Source organism: Pan paniscus, chromosome 21, assembly GCF_029289425.2.
Source record: "Pan paniscus chromosome 21, NHGRI_mPanPan1-v2.0_pri, whole genome shotgun sequence".
NCBI classification, from domain to species: domain Eukaryota; kingdom Metazoa; phylum Chordata; class Mammalia; order Primates; family Hominidae; genus Pan; species Pan paniscus.
The window spans coordinates 55,578,719-55,599,533 of NC_073270.2; the positions used below are offsets into that span (position 1 = coordinate 55,578,719).

General features: G+C 41.7%; 1 protein-coding gene across 2 annotated transcripts in view; it reads left to right on the forward strand.

The window, feature by feature from the left end:
- The window catches only part of SLC9A8 (solute carrier family 9 member A8), a 79,366-nt gene that overhangs the window by 19,997 nt on the left and 38,554 nt on the right, over positions 1-20,815 (forward strand). For both annotated transcript variants that reach the window (XM_003809261.5, XM_034947719.3), the window contains exons 4-7: positions 6,790-6,848; positions 12,302-12,385; positions 16,824-16,925; positions 18,056-18,090. In XM_003809261.5, coding sequence (XP_003809309.1) covers positions 6,790-6,848; positions 12,302-12,385; positions 16,824-16,925; positions 18,056-18,090 — 280 coding nt within the window. The remainder of the gene's footprint in view (positions 1-6,789; positions 6,849-12,301; positions 12,386-16,823; positions 16,926-18,055; positions 18,091-20,815) is intronic.

Here is a 20,815-nt window from a genome sequence, read left to right on the forward strand (position 1 = left end):
TCACGGCTTTGGCCCTTTCACAGATTAGAACCTAGGTTAGAGGATTGCAGAAGACGAAGTGGGAGGGCAGGGAAGATGCCTGTCAGGTTTTTAGCACAGTTTATTTCACTGGGATTTTGAAACATTTCTGTTTGAACACAAAGCCTGTTCTAGTCTTGGCAGGACACATTCTGGGGGTGGGGGTGGAGGAAGATGTGGTAATGTAACCGGTTAGTCAGTGTTGTCTTAATATTGTTGACAATTCTGTAAAGTTCCTTTTTATAAATATTTGTTAAGCTGCTTCACCTTTGTTTTGAAATCCTTTCCTTTTTTTTTTGGAGACAGAGTCTCACTCTATCACCCAGGCTGGAGTGCAATGGCGTGGTCTCAGCTCACTGCAACCTTCCCCTCCCGGGTCCAAGCGATTCTCCCACCTCAGCCTCCCAGGTAGCTGGGACTACAGGCACGTGCCACCACACTCCGCTAATTTTTGTATTTTTAGCGGAGACGGGGTTTCACTATGTTGGCCAGGCTGGTCTCGAACTCCTGACCTCGTGATCCGCCCACCTTGGCCTCTGAAAGTGCTGGGATTACAGGTGTGAGCCGCCGTGCTCAGCCTGTCCTTCCCTTTTAAGAAGAAAATGTAACACTTGTGAAAAAGCTTGTAAGACAGCACTTCCCTTTTTTTCCCTTTAAACCTTTAAATGACAAATCTAGGTAATTAAAGTTGTGAATTTTTATTTTTGCTTTGTTTTTAATGAACACTTGTCTTTCAGAATAGGAATGTGTGATAATGTCTAAATGGCAAAAACAAAACATGATTTTGCACAATTAACAAAACTACTGCAAGAAAAATAAAACATTTCTTGGTAACAAAAAAAATTAATACATTTGAAACATTTTTCATGTAACCTTACTGACCAGGAATACTTATATTTTACAGTCATAATGGTAGCCCTGCAGTGCACTCTGGGAGTGAGCGAGCGAGCATTGGCAGTTCATTGTAGTAGTGTAGGCAGCCTGCAGTAGTGCAGTCTCCTGTGTCTTTAGCATGATGAGATGGTAGGATGCACCCGAGCCAACGGGCCAGCATCCTTACTGGCCCTAAGCTCTCAGAAAAGCTTCTTAAACTCTCTGAGCTTTCCTACAGTGTTCTTTTGAGGATTAGAAGTAATTGAAAGTGACAAATCTGAAAGAAGCAGCTCAACAAATAATCATTAATTGCTCCTGATCCTCTGAATGAATTGAGGGGTGTCCTTAATTAGTTGTATGCACAAAGATCAACTAGGAGCAAAGGAAAATGTTAGAACTTGTGTTTCTATTTATTTTTAACCTCACTCTTTTACAATTTCTATTTTTTTGTGAATATTTTTAAATATAAGCTGGGCGCAGTGGCTCATGCCTGTAATCCCAGCACTTTGGGAGGCTGAGACAGGCGGATCACCTGAGGTTGGGAGTTCAAGACCAGCTTGGCCAACATGGTGAAACTCCGTCTCTGCTAAAAATACAAAAATTAGCCGGGCGTGGTGGTGCACGCTTGTAATATTAGTTTGTCTCTCTCTCTCTCTCTCTATATATATATACACACACTATATATATATATATATACACACACTATATATATATATATATACACACACTATATATATATATATACACACTGTATATACACACTATATGCACTATATATACACTATATATACACAGTATATCTATATACACACACTATATATACAGTGTATATATATGTATACACTATATATATACACACACACACTATATATATGCCATATATAATATCTGGTGGCCAGTTGTGTGAAATACATTCATTTTCTCTGTTGGGTAGATTGATTTGACCTAACTTTGAGCCTCAATCTCAAGAGGTAAAGTGGTAGTTTGCCAGTTTAATGCTGCACAAAGGATTATTTAAGTAATAATAACAATAATATCACATTGTATTTTACAACGCTTCCTAGTACATCATAAATAATAAAAAGACGCAGGCTTGGGCAATAGAATAATTACTGATTTTTAAATGTAACTGCTTCATGTGTGATTATAAACGAGGTAATCATGGCATTAAGGTTTGGTATACATTTAGAAGGGAAAAAGAAAGTTGAGGTTTTAGTAAAGCAGAAAAACACTAAGCTTTAAAAATGAAGCCTGAAACCATGGAAAGAGGTTTAACTTCCCTAGTAATCAGGATGATTGCTGAATGCAAATTGAATCAAATACAAATTGAAACATTAAAGTACAATTTTTTGCCCACTATGTTGGCAGAAATGTTAACATCTGATGATTATCCAGCGCAACTGAGGATGTGGGACGCTTTCTTGTGGAAGTGTAAGTCGGTACAACCACTTTGGAGGATAATTTGGCAATATTTTCAGAGTTAAAAATGCTCATGCTTTGTAAACCTGCCATTTGTAGTCTCTGGATCTGCCCTAGGGAGATAGTCTGGGTTTTTGTGGGTTTTTTTTGTGAATGTCTTCCACAGGGAGATACTCTTAACACAGAGTGGCATGTACAAGCATGTTCAATGCAGCACCACTGTTAATAGCAAACAGTTGGAGGCAACCATCAGTGGGGCAATGGTTCAAAAGGTTGTGATTTTAAAAAAAAGGTACAATATAATTCACATATCATAAATGTCACCATCTTAAAGTGCACAATTCAGAGTTTTTTAGTATATTCACAGAGTTGTACTACCATCACCTCTACCTAATTCCAGAACATTTTCATTACCCCAAAAAGAAACTCATACCCATTAGCAGTCACTCCCCATTTCCACATTTCTCCCTTCTCCCATCCCCTGGAAACCACCAATCTACTTTCTGTCTGTGAATTTGCCTGTCCTGGACATTTCATATAAAGAAATAGAGTCATACAATCTGTGGTACTTTTTATTTGGCAACAGCTTTATTGAGATGTACTTTGTATGCCACACAATTCACCTTTTTTTTTTTTTTTGAGATGGAGTCTTGCTCTATCACCCAGGCTGGAGTGCAGTGCTACAATCTCAGCTTACTGCAACCTCCGCCTCCTGGGTTCAAGCGATTTTCCTGCCTCAGCCTCCCCAGTAGCTGTAATTACAGGTGTCCGCCACCACGCCCAACTACTTTTTTTGTATTTTTAGTAGAGACGGGGTTTCACTGTGTTGACCAGGCTGGTCTTGAACTCCTGACCTCAGCCTCCCAAAGTGCTGGGATTACAGGCATGAGCCACCACGCCCAGCCAATTCACCCATTTTAAATGTACAACAATTTTTAGTATGTTCAGAGTCGTGCAGCCATCACCACAGTCAATTTCAGGACATTTTTATCACCTCAAAAAGAAACCACATGCCCTTTAGCTCTCCTCCCTATCCCTGGGCAACCATTACTGTCCCTGTAGATTTGTCTATTGTGGACATTTCATATAAACGGAATGGTAAAATATATGGTCTTTTGTGTCTGGCTTCTTTCACTTGGTGTATTTTCAAGATTCTTCCATGTTCTGGCAGGTACAAGTACTTCATTCCTTTTCATTGCTGAATAATATTACATTGTATGGATATACCACATTTTGTTTATTCACTCATTAGTTGATGGACATTTGGGTTCTTCCCACTTTTTTTTTGAAACGGAGTCTCACTTTGTCACCCAGGCTGGAGTGCAGTGGCGCAATCTCGGCCTACTGCAACCGCCGCCTCCCAGGTTCCAGCGATTCTCTTGCCTCCCAAGTAGCTGGGACTGCAGGTGCATACCACCATGCGCAGATAATTTTTGTATTTTTAGTAGAGACGGGGTTTCACCATGTTGTTCAGGCTGGTCTTGAACTGACCTCAAGCAATCCACCCACCTGCGCCTCCCAAAGTGCTGGGATTACAGGCGTGAGCCACCACACCCGGCCTCTTTCCACCCTGTGACTGTTTGAAATACTGCTGTTAGGAACATCTGTGTACAGGTTTTTACATGAACATGTTTTCAGTTTCTTTGAGTAGAATTGCTGGGTCATAAGGTAACTTTTGAGGAATTGCCAAACTGTTTTCCATGGTGGTTGCCCCATTTTACATTCCCATCAGCAATGAGTGCGTGTTCCAATTTCTCTATATCCTTGCCAACACTTATTTCTCATTTTTAAAATTATAACTGTGAAAGGAAGACAAATCTTGGGACCCTAAAATCACTAAGCTAAAGGGAAAAGTCAATCTGGGAGCTGCTTAGGACAAACCTGCCTCCCATTCTATTTCTAAAAAGATAGCTACTAAGATAAAAAAGTTACATACCTCCCTCTCAATTTGTACACAAGAAAATCCTTGTGGACAAAGGACAGAACTCAAAGTCACCCCTCTCTTTGTTGAGATAAATGCATATCTGATTGCTTCCTTTGGAAAGGCTAATCAGAAACTCAAAAGAATGAAACTGTTTGTCTCTTATTTATCTGTGACCTGGAAGCCCCTTCCCTGCTTCTAGTTGTCCCACCTTTCCAGACCAAACCAATGTACATCTTACACTGTTGATAGATGTCTCATGTCTCCCTAAAATGTATAAAGCGAAGCTGTGCCCCGACCACCTTGGGCACATGTCGTCAGGACCTCCTGAGGCTGTGTCAAGGGTGGTCATCCTTAACGTTGGCAAAATAAACTTCCTAACTTGACTGAGACTTGTCTCAGATACTCTGGTTTACATAACCATCCTAGTGGGTATGGAGTGGTATCTCATTGTAGTTTTTATTTGCATTTCCCTAATGATTTATGATGTTGAACATCTTTTCATGTGTTTCTCAGCCATTTGTATATCTTCTTTTCCAAAATATCTATTCAATTTATTTTTTATTATTTTTATTTTCATTTTATTTTATATAATATTTTGAGATGGAGTCTCACTCTGTCCACCAGGCTGGAGTGCAGTGGCATGATCTCAGCTCACTGCAACCTTTGCCTCCTGGGTTCAAGCGATTCTCCTACCTCAGCCTCCTGAATAGCTAGGATTAGAGGCGCCCGCCACGCCCGGCTAATTTTTGTATTTTTTTAGTAGAGACTGTATTTCACCATGTTGGCCAGGCTGGTCTCGAACTCCTGACCTCAGGTATCTGCCCGCTTCAGCCCCCTAACGTGCTGGGATTACAGGCGTGAGCCACCACGCGCGGTCGGTTCTGTGTGGCATTTTTATACTATCCTGCCCAGCTATTAAAAGGAATGAAGCAAATCTATACATAATAATCCCTGACTAGATCTCTAAGACTTAACGTTGAGCAAAATAGCAAGTAGTAGGATGATACATTATACTACCATAAATTTTATATAAATAAATACACTGAGGTGTGCCATGCATACACTTACACACACACACACACAAACACTCACACCCTGGTACTGTTCAGTTAAATATATATATGTAAGAGGATAGAGAAGGGCCTGATATAATATTTCCCAAACTTTCCAAGATAGTTTGTTACCTTGGGCCAGGAAGAGAGAGAACGAAGATGGGGGTGGAAGTGGGGTATGATCTAAAGGGGCTTTTGTCTTATTTATGACATTTTACATAGTATCCGCATACTATTTGGCCAATAAAACATGTAAAAGCTCCTTAAAATGTAATTACAACCTGAAAAAATAAGAACATGGGAGCTGTTGGGGAACTGTAGCAGGAGATGGGTTCGAATCCATGCTCCATGCCCCCTGGCAAGGGAATGTGTATTCATTGACTCCTTTTATAGCTCAGCTTTATTTTGTCTTGGGTCCTTCCTCTTTTTCAAAATAATTTTATTATTTTTTAATACTATATAACAATTCAAATAGCATGGAGGTTTATAAAGTGAAAATGAACTTATCTCCCCTCTTCACCTGAAACTACCCACCCTGAGATAGTGTTAGTGCACGTCCTTTTCCTGCTCAACTTCTGTGTTCTGGTATTGTCTCCTGCCCACCTAGTAAGCTGTGCTTCCATCTTCTCGTTGATGGCGAAAGCTCCTTCCTCCATGGGAAAGTGAAGTCTTCGTTTTGAAGCATCCATGGAATGGCCTGCAGGCTTGCTTTGTGTCACCTCCTACCCGAGATTGTGATTGTGTCACCTCCTACCGAGATTGTGAACTCCTACCCTACAATGAGTAGGTCTGGAGTTCTACTTGGGCGTCTTTATTTTATAAAAAGTTCCCATGGTGATTCTGGTGAACCAACAGAGGGTTAAGAGTCATTTATCTAGGGAGTAGCAGAGCAATCATAAATTGTGCCCATGCTGCTTCTTTGAGAATTATTTTTGGTAGCCACTTTATGAGAGTGATGAGCCTGTCAGCTTTATGGAAACATGCCTGAACTTAGATGGTCTGTTTTCTTCCAGGAATTTCACAGAACTTTTACTTTAGGTTATTTTCAGCATTTGTGTTTTTCTAGCTAAATATTCAACATGGAACTGCTGTTTGAGTCTGAGAAAGTGATCATAGATTCTTTTTTGAAAATGATGGAAATAAACAGTACACGGCAAACTTAGCTTGTAAACTCTGCATTTCACATTGAAAATGGGTGGATATAGTAAAAATGATAGGCGGTAAATCTTCACCAGGCAGAGTGTCCTTGGGTCTTGCTTTAAAATACTTTTCCTCCCCCACAGCCTGACTTTTGTATTTCATTTTAGTGTGTTTGCCTGAGATGTGAGTGAGAAATTCATGTGATAGATGTCTCATGTTTCCCTAAAATGTACAAAACGAAGCTGTGCCCCAACCACCTTGGGCACATGTCGTCAGGACCTCCCGAGGCTGTGTCATGTCTTAAATTTGAGTAATCTTTCTCATATCTTAAATTTATGTTAAAGTTTACATTTTCTCTTGTAGGTATTCTCATGGGAGCAGTTATAAAAATTATAGAGTTTAAAAAACTGGCGAATTGGAAGGTAGGTTTGCCGTTTGGTTGTTCTTAATTTTAGTAACATTGATCATTATGCTGGCTTTTTTGTAATTACTTGGCTATCAGTGGAGTTATTTATATTATTATATTATATATCCCATTACTTTTTAATTTTTTTATTAGATACAGGTTGATGCCTTTACATCTGAGTTTTTGCAAAAGCATAAGTCTCATGCTGTTTCAAGTGAACATGGGCGCCAATGTCATTTTTTTTTTGTTATTATACTTGGCATTTTTGTAATCCTAGACTAACCTACTTTTTTAGGCAGGAAAATTCTCTAATTAGCATTAAACATTAAATACTGTTTATTGCTCCCAATTCCATTTTGACAACTGAGGATAATAAAACATACTTGTCCAGTACTGTGAGACACAGTACTTTATATATTGTAGCTCATGTTATTCTCATGACAGTCATGTGAGGTGGATTGTCTGGGTATTGTAATATCATCACCTCGTTTTTACAGATGAAAAAAGTGACACTCAGGGAGATTGGGATGTATTCAGTGTCACAGAGCTAGAAAGAAAGTGGCCGAGTGGAGTCTTGTGTCCAAACCCTCTGGCCTGAATATGCAGTGTTTTCTCCACCATACCACCCCGTCCTCAGTTTGCTGATATATATACCCTTGTGTTAAAGAGGTTGTTAGAGTATGAACATCATCCTGGGGTGCAAGTACTCAATGAAACTGGAATTTCAACATAAACTTGAGTATCCATGTTGAGTAGGGCGAGATTAATAAGTATGCTACAAAATTGATTTTGTGGAGGGAAATAAGATTCATTTCAAAATAATAAAGAATTATATGGCTAAAATTGATCACATTTAAGCCCTTCCTACTTTGATGAAGCTCCTAGGTGCTAGGATTAATTGACCTGTGAAACTGTAGAGTGTAAAATTAGCAAGACAAACCTTATAGACTAACGTAAAACACAATTTGAAGCTGTTATAAATAGTAGTAATGAAATATTTTATATATTAAATAAATTTTCAAAATGTATATTGAGCTCTGGAGAGTGATAAGACACACCTCTGCTGGGGAGGCCCCACTGGAGCGCATTGCATGTGGGATCTCTGCCTTCCTGCTACTTGGTTACATTTAACCACCCAAGAGTGGGTCATGACTGAAGAGCCTTTTTCTATTCCTAGGCTGGATATAGCCTGATGTGTAGATTTTGCCCACTAACCCATTTTGTTTGATCTGATTTAAAAATCATTTGATCAAGGCTGGGTGTTGGCAGCTCATGCCTATAATCCCAGCATTTTGGGAGGCCAACGTGGGTGGATCACCTGAGCTCAGGAGCTCGAGACCAGCGTGGGCAACATGGTGAAACTCTGTCTCTAAAAAAATACAAAAAAAAAAAAAGATCAAAATTTGAATTGACTTTAAAACAATTAAAAATTGTTAGATTTTGGGCGGGTGCGGTGGCTCATGCCTGTAATCCCAGAATTTTGAGAGGCTGAGTCGCGTGGATCCTCTGAGGTCAGGAGTTTGAGACCAGCCTGGCGAACATGGTGAAACCTCATCTCTTCTAAAAATACGAAAAAGTAGCTGGACGTGGTGGCACGCACCTGTAGTCCCAGCTACTTGGGAGGCTGAGGCAGGAGGATCGCTTGAGCCCAGGAGGATCGCTTGAGGCTGCAGTGAGTTATAATTGCACCACTGCAGTCCAGCCTGGGCAACAGAGCAAGACCCTGTCTCTAAAAAAAAAAAAAAAAAAGTTGGGGCAGGCTTCCTGGAGGAGCCTGCATTTGTGGAGAGTCAGAGTGAGAAGCAGGATACCTGCCTGGAAACCAGATGTGCAGGGAGCAGTGGGAAGTCAGAAAAACAAGAGGAGCTGGTGGTTTCTTTCCCTGAAGTTCTGATTGCAAACTGACCTGCTGGGTCTGCCTTCTACCTGTATTATCATGTGCTTAATATTTTTCTATCAACTTGCTTTTTAATTATATGTATATATATATATAAATTATTTATTTATTTCTTATTTTCTTTTTTTGAGACAGAGTCTCTCTTGGTTGTCCGGGCTAGAGTGCAGTGGCACGATCTCGGCTCACTGCAACCTCTGCCTCCCGGGTTCAAGTGATTCTCGTGTCTCAGCCTCCTGAGTAGCTGGGCAAGAGAACAGGCATGTGCCACCATGCCCAGCTAATTTTTGTATTTTTAGTAGAGACAGGGTCTCACCATGTTAGCCAGGCTGGTCTCGAACTCCTGACCTCAAGTAATCCACCCACCTTGTCCTCCCAAAGTGCTGGGAGTACAGGTGTGAGCCACTGCGCCTGGGTGTGGCTAATTTTTAAAAAAATTTTTTGTAGAGACACGATGTCACTATGCTACCCAGGCTGTTCTCGAGCTCCTGAGCTCAAGTGATCCTCCCACCTTGGCCTTCCAAAGTGTTAGGATTACAGGATTGAGCCACATGGCCTATATATTTATTTTCTTTTTTTTTTTTTTTTTTTTGCTGGGGAGTGGTGGGGAGCAGAGTCTCACTATGTTATCCAGGCTGGAGTGCAATGGCGTGGTCTCAGCTCACTGCAACCTCCGCCTCCCAGGTTCAAGCAGTTCTCCTGCCTCAACCTCCTGAGTAGCTAGAATTACAGGTGCCTGCCACCACGCCTGGCTAATTTTTGTATTTTTAGTAGAGATGGGGTTTCACCAAATTGGCCAGGCTGGTCTCGAGCTCCTGACCTCATGATCCATCCACCTTGGCCTCCCAAAGTGCTGGGATTACAGGCATGAGCCACCACGCCTGGCCATGTTTATTTTCAAGGCAACATTACAGTACTATTTCAATTCAGAAACTAATATTGTTTTGTAAACATGATAAAAATGAAGTAGTACAGATGCCTGCTGAAGCATCAGAGGTCAAGTCTGCTCTCTGTCGAGGGAGATCAGCACGTTGGAGAGAGCCCTTAGAAGCGGTATTGCCATCCTAAGGTGTCTTGGATTTATTTGGGCCTGAAGAAATAATCAAAAGGGGCTGACTCTCTCAATCCATGAGGTCAGTGGTATTTGACACACACTGCTCAAGTGCCACCTAAAATCACCTCAGAGCATTTTGGGGGAGCCATTGCCAAAAGGAACTGTAACACTATTTCCCTGAAAGGCAGTGTGTTCATAAGGGCTGCAGTAACAAATTATCAAAAACTAAGTGGCCTAAAACAACAGAGATTTGTTTTCTCACAATTCTGGAGGCCAGAAGTGAGAAGTCAAGGTATCAACAGGACCAGGTTCCCTCCCAAAGACTCTAGAAAAGAATTCTTCGTTGTAGCTTCCAGCTTCTGGTGGCCCCGGTTTTCCTTGGCTTGTGGCCGCATCACTCCTGTCTTTGTCTCTGTGCTCACATGGCATTCTTCTCCACGTGTCTATGTGCCTTGTTCTGTCTCTTACAAGTCGATGTTTGCTGCCTTTGGCCTTCCCTTATCCAGTGTAAGGTCATCTAGATCCTTACCTTCATTAGATCTTCAGAGACCCTATTTCCAAATAAGGTCACACTCTGAGGTTCCTGGTGGCCATGAATTGTGATTGGGGTTGGGGGACACTATATAACCCCACTATAGGTAGATTCTCCTTTTTCCTGGGGTGGGGGGGGCTAGTTTTTATACCTCCAAAAGGCTGTATATAGTGGTCCTGCTGCACAGATCCTGAGAATAGGTTGCCCCGTAAAACACAGAGCTCGGCTCATTTTTTTTCACACAGTCCCAGTCTGAATCATGAGCTTGAGCTTGTTGTACATGCTGCTATTTTAAGACTTAATAAGGCATTTCAGAAGTCATCATTTGCTTCTATTTTGAGCCTTTTTTGAATTTCTTTTAGTCTTTATGGTAACAGCTGTACATTTGTAAGAATACATTTAGGCATTCTTTGGAATAGGCATTTTGACAAGAAATCAGACTGTCAAAATTGTGACATGGGAAAATATTCATATGAAAAAGGGCCTGATTTTGCATTTTTAAATAGACTGTGTATTACACATAACCATTTTGGGCTTGAGGACCAATATATATTTCCCCAAAATTCTACCAACAACTAGAGAGATATATTAATAATATAGAAAATGAAATTGTTATTGTTTCACCCCTCCAAAGATGGCTGTATTCTAGAAACACCTTTCATAGTGGCACTTAATAATCAAATCTGGAAGCATGGTGCTATGGTTTGGGCATTTGTCTCCCCAAACCTCATGCTGAAATTTGATTCCAGTGTTGGAAGTGTTTGGGTCATGGGGGTGGACCCTCATGGATAGACTGATGCCCTTGCTGGGGGAGGGAGGTGAATGAGTTGTTGCTCTGTTCGTTCCCTATACAGCTGGCTGTTAAAAACAGCCTGGTCCCATCCCCGCCCCCGCTTTCTTCCTCTCTTGCCATGGATCTCTGCACACTCTGGCTCCCCTTCTCTTCCCCCATGAGTGGAAGCAGCCTAAAGTTCTTATCAGATACCCAGTCTTGAACTTTTCCAGACAGCAGAATCATGAGCCAAATAAACGTTTTTCCTTTGTAAATTACCCAGCCTCAGGTATTTTATAGCAAGACACATGGTAAGGGGCTGTCTTTGTATCGAAGTCTCAAGTCGAAAGAGCATCCAGTGTGGACTGTTTTATCACATCAGACTTTGGAAAATGGCAGAGTTGTCTGTGATAAGCAGAAAGAAGGCAGAGCTATTTTAACCATATATAGGATTTACTGTTCCTCTGAGTGGATTGTTTTAGGGCTTGCCATTACCTTTTTCCTGGAGGATTCCAATTTGTGGAGTTGTTTTTGAAAGTCTGCAACCAGAATTGAAATTTTCTGTATTCAGATTAATTTTCTTTCTGTACTAAGGAATAAAAAACATACTACTGTGTATGTGTGTTTGGAAGTAGTTTGTTGTGCTGTTTCTTTTCACTGATCACCTTTAAAATCCTTGTCTTGGCCACGCATGGTGGCTCATGCCTGTAATCCCAGCATTTGGGGAAGCTGAGGTGGGAGGATTGCTTGAGGCTAGGAGTTTGAGACCAGCCTGGGCAACATAGCGGGACCCTGTATCTTAAAAAAAAAAAAAAAAAAAAAAAAAAAAATTAGCCCAGCATGGTAGCACGCACGTGTAGTCCCAGCTACTCAGGAAGCTGAAGTGAGAGGATCACTTGAGCCCAGGAGGTTGAGGCTACAGGGAGCTGTGATTGCACCACTCCACTTCAGCCTGGGCAACAGAGCAAGAAAGACTCTGTCTCAAAATAATAATAATAATAATAATGATAAAAATAATAAAATACAGTTTCATTTTTTTTTTTTGGTGGGGGAATCTCTCATTCTGCTTGATTTTATTATCAGGTAGTTATTTAAACATTATATGTTTCCACTAGGCCAGGCCCTGAGAGAATAATTATTTTGGCTCTTTATTGATTAATTTATTTCTTAATTACACAAATTCCATGCCTCTTAAGATACTCATTTTCTATTTACAGGAAGAAGAAATGTTTCGTCCAAACATGTTTTTCCTCCTCCTGCTTCCCCCTATTATCTTTGAGTCTGGATATTCATTACACAAGGTGAGACTCAGGCACACATTGGTGCTTTGGTCTGGACAGTTTCTCATGTTTGTAAGGCAAGTTCCTTAAAAGCTTGGGTATAATTTAGCAGCAGCAGCAGCAGCTCTGCTCCTTCCTGGTTGTGCTCAGTGGAAGCTGGACTGCAGTGCCTGACTTCTGGAGAGGAGCAGACATGATGAATTGGCTGCTTTAATGGTTTCAGGCAGTGTGGCTCACTGAGCCAGTGTTTGCCATAAATGGGTGCTTTGCCCAGGAAGATGGCTGAAGTGATGTTAAGTGGCTCACAGATGATGCATTGACTCGTCTTCCTGGACACAGACTGATAGATGTAAAGAAGATAGACTGTGTCCTGGGACGACGGGGACATGTGCCCCAGGACTTTTGTTTCTTTCAGCTCCCCCACTGGGGCCTTTCTAACCTTCTCAGGCCCATCCATCCTTCCATGTCTCCCTCTCGGTGCCCTCCCCTGGCCTCAGACCCCAGCTTGATATTCCCCTTCATCCCTCAACCTCTATCGCTCCTCGCCCACTCCCTGGTCCAGCTTCTCCTTCCCAGGCTGGAGCCCCATCCTTCCCTGCCTAGTCCCACAGTTGCCTGCCCATTCTTGCCTCCCTGTCTTGGCGAGCAGTGGCACTGGCCCCTACCCACTTCTCTGCTTTGGCTTGGCCTTGACGGCCATTGCCTTGCAACTCCCAGTGTGAGTTTTTTTTTTTTTTTTTTTTGAGATGGAGTCTCACTCTGTCACCCAGGCTGGAGTGCAGTGGCATGATCTCGGCTCACTGCAACCTCCACCTTGTGGGTTCAAGTGATTCTTCTGCCTCAGCCTCCTGAGTAGCTGGGATTACAGGCACACGCCACCTTGCCCGGCTAATTTTTGTCGTTTTAGTAGAGACGGACGGGGTTTTACCATGTTGGCCAGGCTGGTCTCGAACTCCTGACCTCAAGTGATCCACCCACCTTGGCCTCCCAAAGTGCTGGGGTTACAGGCATGAGCCACCACACTCGTCCCCTAGTGTGAGTCTTTCTGCCTGAGCAGGAGCTTCTCACTTTTAAGCCTGCTTGTGTGCGTGCATGGTTTTTTCCTTGTCTGTGAGTTTTCTTTAAACATAAATGTATTTAAGTTTTAAAATAAAGTGATTCAACTTAAAATACTAGTATTAATAATACAGCAGCTATTTTGTGAATGTGATTTTTTAAAAAACTGTGAAGATTGGAAAGTTTAGGCCAGCCCTTGGAGAGAGAAAAGCCAGAGACACAACACAGATCTAATCATGCGCTGCCCCCTGCAGGTTTCTTTTTGGTAAAGTAGAAACCAAAAACCCCAAAACCCTACCTCCCAGGGTGCTTTGAGAGTCACACTAGATGAAAGAACGTAGGCAAAGCACCACCCACCACACTAAATAAATGGAGTGCTGCTGCTTGTTATTAATGATAAAAATGTCATTTATTATTAATAACAATATTACCACCAGTAGTAGTAATAATAATTTATTAAGCTTAATATGGTCGGGCCCAGTGGCTCATGCCTATAATCCCAGCACTTTGAGAGGCCGAGGTGGGTGGATCACTTGAGGCCAGGAGTTCAAGACCAGTCTGGCCAACATGGTGAAACCCCATCTCTACTAAACATACAAAAATTAGCCGGTCGTGGTGGTGCGTGCCTGTAATCCCAGCTACTCTGGAGGCTGAAGCATGAGAATCATGAGAATAGCTTGAACTCGGGAGGTGGAGCTTGCAGTGAGCTGAGATCACGCCACTGCACTCCAGCCTGAGTGATAGAGGGAGACTTTGTCTCAAAAATAAATAAATAAAAATAAACTTAATTTGTCGTTGACATGGTATAAAATAAATACATAATTTTAAAAAATGAGTTAGATTTGTCTAGAAATGTTTGGTAAAAACATAGAAATTAAGTCTTTAATTTTCCTGTACTAAAACAAAAGCATATTAAGATGTTCAGCCCAGATTTTTTTTAAGTTATTGTTTTATTGTGCATCTATCCAAAGAAAAAGTGAAAAGGAAATTTAATGTAAAAAATATTCGCAAGTCTTACAAACTGTTACTGACATCAGATAATTTTTAACAAGGAAACATAAGTTGAAGGTCACCATGTCTTTCCTTTCACTTTGTAAACAAATCTTAACTGTAAGCAGATATGAAAATATTTCAAAACATGCTGAGGAAATTGACTTGATTTTGACTTAAAAACATGACATTTTGAATATTAGAGCATGTAAAGTTTTTATTTTCTGTTTTTTTTTTTAAGAGGGAAGGAAGAGAAACTTGTTCAAAATTTGAGGAAAGTAATAGTTTTTTAGAAAAACATTTTGTTGAAGATGACTTTCCAGCAGAAAATGTGACAATTTATATGAAAGGGACTGATAGGATTATGAAATGCTACTTCTGAAACTTCTATCCACTTTCTACCCTCCCCCAAAGATGATAGGAAGTAAAGTTTGAATATTTTGTTTTAATATTGTGATATTTGCTAATGTAAATTTGGACTTAGAATACAGATTACAGTAAGATTATCATCAGTTGATATGCATTAGCTAGGCAGCAACTGGTTCTTTGAATTACAAATATTACACAAATCACAGGATGTTAATTATGTCAGAGAGAAACAGATAAATTTGCTTTATGTAGCAGAGGAAAGTTCTTGTATTATGGTAACTTTAATTTGGGTAAATGTTCAGGATCCAGATTAATATTAACCAAATATATAAATTATATCAACATTAGATCTCTGCAAACAGGTCAAAACTGATTAGTCTGTTTTTTTTTTTTTTTTTTTTTTTTTTGAGATGGTGTTTTGCTCTTGTTTGCCCAGGCTGGAGTGCAATGGCGCGAACTCGGCTCACTGCAACCTCGGCCCCCTGGGTTCAAGCGATTCTCCTGCCTCAGCCTCCCGAGTAGCTGGGATTACAGGTGCCCATAACCACACCAGCTAATTTTGTATTTTTAGTAGAGATGGGGTTTCTCCATGTTGGTCAGGTTGGTCTCGAACTCCTGACCTTAGGTGATCCACCCGCCTTGGCCTCCCAAAGTGCTGGGATTACAGGTTTGAGCCACCGAGCCCAGCCTAATCTGTTTTTAAATAACAAAAGAAAACAGCGATTTGCAAAGAGCAACTCATAGATTGAAAGCCCTTTGTTTTGAAAAACCAAATCATTGTGTTTTAAAATTCTTTGTGCAGTAAAGACTGATATGCCAAACAAAGGAATTGAATGTCAGATGATAGGTAGCCAAGTCAAAATTGCAGCTTCTAGGAGGTGGGCTTAGTGGGGCAGTCAGTGTTCAGCTGAGGACACTCTTTCACAAGTGGGCTTTAAAATAGCAGGTCTCGATGTCCATGGTTTGGTGATTTCTGAGCTAAAAACAAGATTCTTGTTCACAACCACAATCGGGGGTGATCAAAGACTCTTGGTAGCTCCTAAGTGGAGTTCATAGGGTTATAATAAATAGCTTAATTTCCTTAATTTTATGGAAATTTGAAAGATGCTACCATGCTGCTTGGACTTGAATATTTTATCTTAAACGCTGTGAAGTATAGATAGAAACATTTTATCTGACATAGTTAATGATGATACTAATAGAGTGAAGTAAAATTGTTTAAAAGACCTGGCCAGGAAAAAGGAATATCTGATAGTGTATCTTGGTATCCTAATAGTGTGGAATTTGGATGTGAAACACAGTTAATTCCTTCAGTGCCTGTCTGTTGGGCATCTTCCATCTGACGGGCATTATGTCAGGGACCGTGTTGTGCGAAAGCAGGTGGGGTCATTGCCCAGAATGAGCCTGCAGCTTCATGGGAAGGTAAGACATCAGTACATGAATAAGTGCAAAATTGCAGTCTTGTCAACTGCTACAAGAGAGGGTGACTGTGCACTGAGAGCACAGACTAGGATCTGGGAAGAGTTGAAATGTCCTGAGATCTTGGGATGATGAAAGCTTAACAAGCAAAGAGGGAGCACAACCTGCTCGAAGCCACCAGTGGGACTGGAACCCAGAGAACAAAGGCGAGCATGGTGCCAGATGAGCCCAGAGGCCTCCCCAGGAGTCAAATCATTCAGGGTGGGGGCTAGCTGCATTTTAAGTGGAAGTAGGGGTCCAGGTGAAGGCAGCACAATCAGATTTGTCTTTTGGGAAGATCATTCTGGAAAGACGGGAGAGTGGAGGGAAAGGGGCCCTGGGGGGTTGAGGAGACTTGTGCGAAGCTATGCGGTGTTCCAGATGAAAGATGGTGTGAGTGATGGGACACTGCAGTAAGTGCGGGGGTGCAGGAAGACTCCCAGGCTCCCAGCTTGCCACACAGGATGGGCAGTGGTGCCTTTTACAGAGAATCAAGTCTGCACGGAGGGCCAGGTGTGCAGGCCGTGCCTTCACTGACAGGAATGGCTTTTCTAATCATTTCCCTGATTTCTGCTCTTTCAAACAGGGTAACTTCTTTCAAAATATTGGTTCCATCACCCTGTTTGCTGTTTTTGGGACGGCAATCTCCGCTTTTGTAGTAGGTGGAGGAATTTATTTTCTGGGTCAGGTAAGAAAATCATCTTTGAAACACTTTGAAAGTCTTACATTCTTAGAGCTAGTGCAGGGAGGTGGGAAGGTGAAATGGGGCCACTTTGTGGGGCCTGGGTTTCACCCTTAAGGTAAATTCCTTCTGGAAGGAAATCCTAGCTTCATATGAGGCACAGTAGAGGCATGCTAAATTGTTTCAAAGTGTCCTCCAAGACCTTTGGTGTCTGGAATTGAGTAAATCTTTTCCATAATCCCCCCCAAAGTATTTGAGTTTATTTGCAAACCAATACTGTCTTAAATTAGAATACCTAAAAATGAAGCCAAATATATGCCATCAAGAACTTCAAACAGTTGTGTTGTCAGGTAGACTGAATTGGGGTTGAATGCTGTTTTTTGATAAAAATTTGTATTTAAAAAATCAAAGATGTGCTTTTCTGCTGGCATTGGAGAAATAATAAAATCAAAGGTGATGCTGAATCTCTTCACTCAATTCTAAGCTGTCTACCTGTAGAATTATATACTCTGGATTTTCCACAATTGCTAAACCACTTCCCAGTGGCATCAGTTGGGTGGTCTCTACTTTAGACTTCAAATTAATTTAGACCAAACATCCCTAGGAAGGTAGTATCTGTAGTTTTGTATTATGCATGTCCATGCATGTCACATTCTTTTCCTTTATTGTCAGTTGCAGAAAGTTTGCCTGTCTCAGTTCTGAAAATTAAGTTGAGGGTCAGGTATCTGAGTGACTGGCAGATTTCTTTAACACATCAGCTGCTTTCTTCTCTCAATAGCCAAAGCCCATTCCATCGGATTTTCACCTATATTGCAGCTTTGATGGCACCAGAATAAATCTGTCTGTCATGCAGCTTTCTTCATTGCTCAGCTTCTAGTATTAAGTAAGAATAATCTTAAGGAAACTACAGTTAATTGGGCTTGAAGAATGTACCATTCTTTTCCATACTCTCGTTGCATGCTGATGGAATGCATGTTTCAGCTAAGGCTTAGGAGCCTTTATTTTTCAAGTGGTTTGGGAACTGAAGATTAATGTCCTTATTAGTTTTAATAAAGCACTAATGGACATTTAAATCTTGGCTGTTCTCCAGGGTTTTTTTTGTGTGTGTCTGTGTGTTTGTGTGTTTTATTTTACAGGCTGATGTAATCTCTAAACTCAACATGACAGACAGGTAAATCCTTCATACTGTAACACCCATGCGACTGCTTTTCAGACAGGGGAAATGTTTCTCCACATTGCTTCCTGGGTGTGGTACTGTTCTGTTCTCTCTCTGTGTATTTATTTTTGGTAAGGATTTCTGCCATAGAATCTTACTCTGAGTTAATTTGTATCTCTGAAATGAATCAAAACTATCCTAAAGACTTTTGAAGATCCCTAGTGGGGCATTGCTGATTGGAATGATTTAGTTTAAGCTTGGGAGGGAGTAACTCTGCTCAGCTAACTGCCCTGCCTGTGTGCACGCGTACACTGTACCATTGTCTTCTTATTATTTACAAGACTTTTCAGTCACCGTAACAAAAAGTCTTCTTGACAGATTAGAGATGGAGAGGGGGAGTGACGGAGAAACTTTCCTCTGGGATTCCCACGAAGCCTGTGGTGGGGGAAGCAGGGCCAAGACCTCTATTGTGGATATTGTAGAAAGCCCCTCCATCTGAAGCCATTCCCGTGAGCACTTCCCATGAGCCCCGTCCAGGATTTCCCAGAATTGCATAGTGAGAAGCAACCTCACTAGGTTGAGGCAGTTGTCTCTCAGAAGGTACCAGATCTAGTGCTGAAAAAGTGCCCATGCTGAGCATAGTCTGGGTTCCCCCCTCTGAGAGCGGACAGCCTTGCTCAGTGTGTCTGCATTTGGTCTTGTGACATGGCTGGGGAGCTGGGCAGCAGGGTCACATGTTCGTCCCCAGATCCTTGCCGTGGGGCCCGTCAGAGCTTTCAGGATTTAGCAGCAGTTTAGCAGCTTGGGACTAGAATCTGGGAGCCCTTTTCATGGGAACTGTGTCTCTGATAACAAATCCAATGCTATTTCTACCTCCACTCACCACCCACCCCAGCCCAGGACAATTTTGGAGCTTTTGTTGTAAGACAGTTTTGATACATAAACAAGTAGTCCTATTCCATGGGAGTTGGAAATAAAGCAGAACTGATGTCCTGTGTTTGGTAGATATTTTGCAAATAAAAATAAATGCCCAGTAAAGGAAGGTATCACAGTATTCAAACCTTCCACTTGTTTTGGGGGCAACTGGTTAGAGATACAGAAAATGCTGGATAACTTCCTGTGAAGTTGAATTGAATCAGTGGTTGGGATGTTCAGGTGGAGGACAGGAAAGGAATTGCCCTGTAGACACACTGACTTAGAGCCGGGTAGTGTTTTCCTCTCCATGTGCAGAAGTTTCCTTTGCTGTTAGAAAGTGACGATCCCTCAGATGGGGACTGCTCTGGGGTCGCAAACCCACACAGCCGCAGGGCCTGGCAGAGCACTTAACAGAGGGAAGCTGGCCAGCTGTGAGTCTAGACGTGGGGCAGCGGCCAGTGGGAGAACACACCCTGTATGAAGGGACAGCCACTTCTCAGCGCCAACTCATGATTACCATGTGGAAATCTGGGCCCAGAATTGGTGGCTATTTTAAATACTTTTTTTTCAAAAAGAGGCTGGGTTTCTAGATTTTTATAGGGAATTTTCCAGTTTTTCAATGTCGACAACTTGCTCAATTTTTCACAAATACCATGCAGACCAAACATGAGAGGGGACCACAGACTTTTTGCAACCTCTGCACTGTAGAAAACATAAAAATAACTTTGTTGCACACGTTTTGTTTTGTTCTAGTGATATCTTGTTGGAGAGAGATTTCACTCTTAGAGATCCTGAATTATTTCGCTGCCTTAGTTCATTTCTTTTTCATTTTGTTAATGTTGCTATCTTTTGGGGCTATGGGATAAAGAAAATACATTTTTAAGTTGAACTTCTGGCGTTTAAAAGGCGAGGTCTTAAAGATGTGAAGTGGAACAGCTGACAGCCAGGTGAAATAACCGTTTTTCCATACAGACCTCTCAATGATTCAGCCGTTTGTATTTCAGACTTCTCATCTTCACTGTCAGAAATACTCTGCCTCAATTTAGATTCCCAAGCAAACTGTGTAACATGATTTATACAAAGCATTTCCCCCAGCCTTTTGTTTGTTTTGTTTTTTTCAGTTAATTTAGAAAGTTTATTTTGCCAAGGTTGAGCATGCGCACCCGTGACAGCCTCAGGAGGTCCTGACGACATGTACCCAAGATGATCAGAGCACAGTTTGGTTTTATACATTTTAGGGACACATGAGACATCAGTCAACTTATGTAAGATGGACGTTGCCCCAACCTTTTATTATGAAAAATTTTAAACATACAGAAAAGGTGAAGCATTGTGAAGTGAATACCCATAAACAAATTTTTAAAATATAAAAGGTGTATCCTGCAGGGGTAGGAGAGGCACAGGACAGGGAACTTGGGAGCCTGTGGTGGGCCTGCGCTTCACTGAGGCTGGAGTATAGTGGCATGATCACAGCTCGCTGTAGCCTTAAACTCCTGAGCTCAAGCTGTCCTCCTGCCTCAGCCTCCCGAGTAGCTCGGACTACAGGTATGTGGCACCACTTCCGGCTAATTTTTGTGTGTGTGGAGATCGGGTTCTCTCTCTATTGCCCAGGCTGGTCCTGAACTCCTGAGCTCAAGCCATCCTCCCACCTCAGCCTCCTAAAGTGTTGGGATTACAGGCGTGAGCCACTGTGCCCGGCCCAGGATACACTTTTTAGACATCATCCTCCTTCCTTCACGGCCTCTGGTGATGGGGCTGTGGTTGATGAGAGTGAAAATAAAAGAGCGACCAGAAGCTCTGTCTGTGTTGTGGTGCAAGGGCCTGG